Below are 3110 nucleotides of genomic sequence, written 5' to 3'. Positions count from 1 at the left end.
ATTTCAGTCTCCCTGCTGCTTATTCTGAGTCACAATCATTACTGCTGGTTAACAGATTATAATCAATACAGTGATATCAGAAACATTCAATAATCTGTCAACTATCATCTTTATCTAACGACTGCTATTCTGTGAGGGAAATCTTTAGTTTTACTGCACACACACACACACTCACCTGTGCTGATGGAGTTGGGGTGTGTGTCCAGGTACGTCGGCAGAGTCAGACCGAAGAACATTGAGAACCCGAGAACAAAAAGATTTCTGGACGAGTTCAAATCTACCAACTGCAGGTTAGACAGGCCGACAGCCGTAATCATACCTGAGAAACACACCTGGGTTATTATGAAATCACTAACACACCTGGATCAACACTTTACCTGTAACTATGACTCACCAAACAGTGTGCAGAACATTCCACCGAGGATCGGATCTGGCAGCGAAGCAAACAAAGCTGTAAACTTCCCGACTGATCCCAACAGGAACATGATACCTGCTCCGTACTGCACCACCCGCCTGCTGCCCACCTGCACACAGGGTGAACGATTTAAACATCTTTTTTGTTTTTGTTTTTTTCTTGGAGGTTCTCATGAATCCTGGTGGTGCCTGCTGCCAATATTACGTAATTTCTACTAGTATAGTTGTTAACCCCGACTGGTCAAGGCAGACAGAGATAACGTTTGTTAGAAATTGTCGCTTTACAAATAAAATTGAATTGAATTGAATAGTTGTACAGGTCTGAGGACTCGTTGTACAGGTCTGAGGACTAGTTGTACAGGTCTGAGGACTCGTTGTACAGGTCCTGTCACAGGTGTGTGTGGCCTTACCTTGGTGATGCCCAGAACGCCTATATTTGGACTGGAGGAGGTGGAGCCATTTCCTGTCCCTAAAAGTCCAGCGATGATGCAGCACACTCCCTCAGTGAAGATTCCCCTGAAACAAACAAATAAACAAACCATTAATCACCTGTGAGGGTGGAGTCTGTCAGGTAAGATAACATTACTTCTCCTTTACTTCTCCTTTACTTCCTGTTTCACCTGTTGATGGCATGGACTGGAGGGGGCGTGGCTCCAGACAGACGAGCACAGGCATAATAATCACCAATTGACTCCACGATGCCCGCCATGGTGGCACTCAGCATCCCCAGCACCCCGGCAACCGTTACCACTGGCAACCCCCACTGGCCTATCAGACACCAGAGGGAGCAGGCAGTCAGAAATACTCGCTGATCTATTTTCTTGTGTATATGTTTAACCCCTTCATCATCATTGTTTGTGACCTCACAGAAGGATTAACCTCTGACCATTTATTGATTGATGGAAAAATAAAAATGTCTGTTCTGTTTGTCAGACAGAACTCAGGGACGTCAACTGAAAGCTGTTCACATGCATCTTTTAAACCATCAAAGCCCGTGATTGGCTGAATTCAGGTGTCTTACAAGGATAGGGGACTCTGAACCAGGGTGATGACGCCATGATGTCACCGCGGGCGTCGGTTCGAGCCTTGTGTCCGTAGCGACTGGGGTCGCTTGGCAACAGGTTGGTCAGAGTGAGAATGTAACAAACGAGCCAAACCAACATGATGGCGAGGATGATCTGAGAGCGACGACAGAAGCAGAAAATACAATTAAAGACGGTTCACCTGACATCATCACCTGGTGCTTTTTGTTGGTGTGTTTTTTATTTACAGGAAACATTTTAAAGATCTGGATTCTGGTGGAGGTCAGTCCTTTCTTCCTGCTGTAAACAGGAACAGGAAGTGATGTCGCTCTCAGGTACTGAGCAAACAGCACGATCAGCAAAATACACCTGCAGAGAGAGAGACAGCTGTCTGTCACAACACAGACAGGTTTCTACTGGCAGACAGACAGACAGACAGACAGACAGACAGACAGACAGATGAGCAGACAGACAAGTGACTAGATGGAGGTGAGCAGACAGAGCCTCACAATGCTGACAGGCCCCAGTGAGACCCAGCTCTGTCTCCAGCTGTGGTGAAGACAGATAGGCCAATCAGTGAGATGGTTGGAGTGACGGTGAGTGGACCGATGTAGTCCAGCAGCAGACCTGGCAACCCACACAGACCGATCACAACCTCCACAACACTGGACACAATGATGGCACCCTGGATCTGAAACACACAAACAAACTCGGGTTCTGTCTCTGAGGGACTACTTTCTTATTCTGTCAGTCATAGACCAGAGACCAGAGAACGGAGACCCAAGACCAGAGACCAATGACCTGAGACCTGAGACCTGAGACCAATGAATGGAGACCTGAGAACAGAGACCAGAGAACAGAGACCAAAGACCAGAAACAAGAGACATGAGACCTGAGACCTGAGATCTTTTTTTTTAAACTTTCTTTTTATTTAAGTTTTCAGTTCTTTTTTTACAACAATAACAAACAAACAAACAATCAAACAAAAACAAACAAACAAAAAACAAAGTATAGAACAAATATAGAGAATAAAAGTGAACAGACAGGTTGACAAGGTTGACACAGGCCATACATTAGTGCAAAATGGAGTGATCATTCACACAGACAATGAGTTACACATTAGATAATATGAAGTCCATCTTTCCCAGTACTTTGTATACTGTTCAGTCTGTAGTCTTAGGGTGAAGTTTTCCCATGCATTGTATTTCGTTAACAATGGAGATCCAGTCATTCCTTGATGGCAGATTTGTCTGCAGCCATTTCCGTGTAATGGCCTTCTTGCTTGCAGCCAAGAGCACTTTATAAAGGTAGTTGTCGTGGGCCATAAGTCCAACGGGGATTTTACCCAAATACAGTGTAATAAAAGAAAAATCAACTTTTAAACAGTTAGACCACTTCAAAGAAAATGACTGATGCCACAACAGTATGAAGAATGTAGTCTTTTATAAATTTGTGATATTAAATGTTTACTGTCTTTAGCCTTATATGCATCGGTAAATATACTGATCAGATTAGAATCCCTATTGTCTGTTTGTTTGATTTCCTTGTTGAAGTAGTCTCTGACCTGGAAATATCTGAACATATCCTCTCTTCCCAGCCTGTTTGATTTAGAGATGTGGGTAAAAGACTGTAGGCCATCCTAATCAGCTGTAGTGCAGTAGGCTGTAATACCAT

General features: G+C 44.1%; 1 protein-coding gene across 1 annotated transcript; it reads right to left on the bottom strand.

Annotated features, from left to right (window-relative positions):
* Positions 1–175: 175 nt before the first annotated feature.
* On the bottom strand, positions 176–2127 carry LOC118340636 (solute carrier family 23 member 1-like; the record flags this gene model as incomplete). The annotated part of the gene is given in 7 exon segments (XM_035678727.1): positions 176–319; positions 395–524; positions 825–930; positions 1035–1182; positions 1436–1592; positions 1685–1805; positions 1946–2127. Coding segments are annotated over 7 exon segments (988 nt in total), but the record flags the coding sequence as incomplete, so codon positions are not given.
* Positions 2128–3110: the final 983 nt, after the last annotated feature.

The sequence above is a fragment of the Morone saxatilis genome, unplaced genomic scaffold, assembly GCF_004916995.1.
Source record: "Morone saxatilis isolate NCDOM2014 unplaced genomic scaffold, NCSU_SB_2.0 Contig7, whole genome shotgun sequence".
NCBI classification, from domain to species: domain Eukaryota; kingdom Metazoa; phylum Chordata; class Actinopteri; family Moronidae; genus Morone; species Morone saxatilis.
The sequence above is the reverse complement of the archived record's forward strand: the minus strand, read 5'-3'. Positions and strand labels throughout refer to the sequence as shown.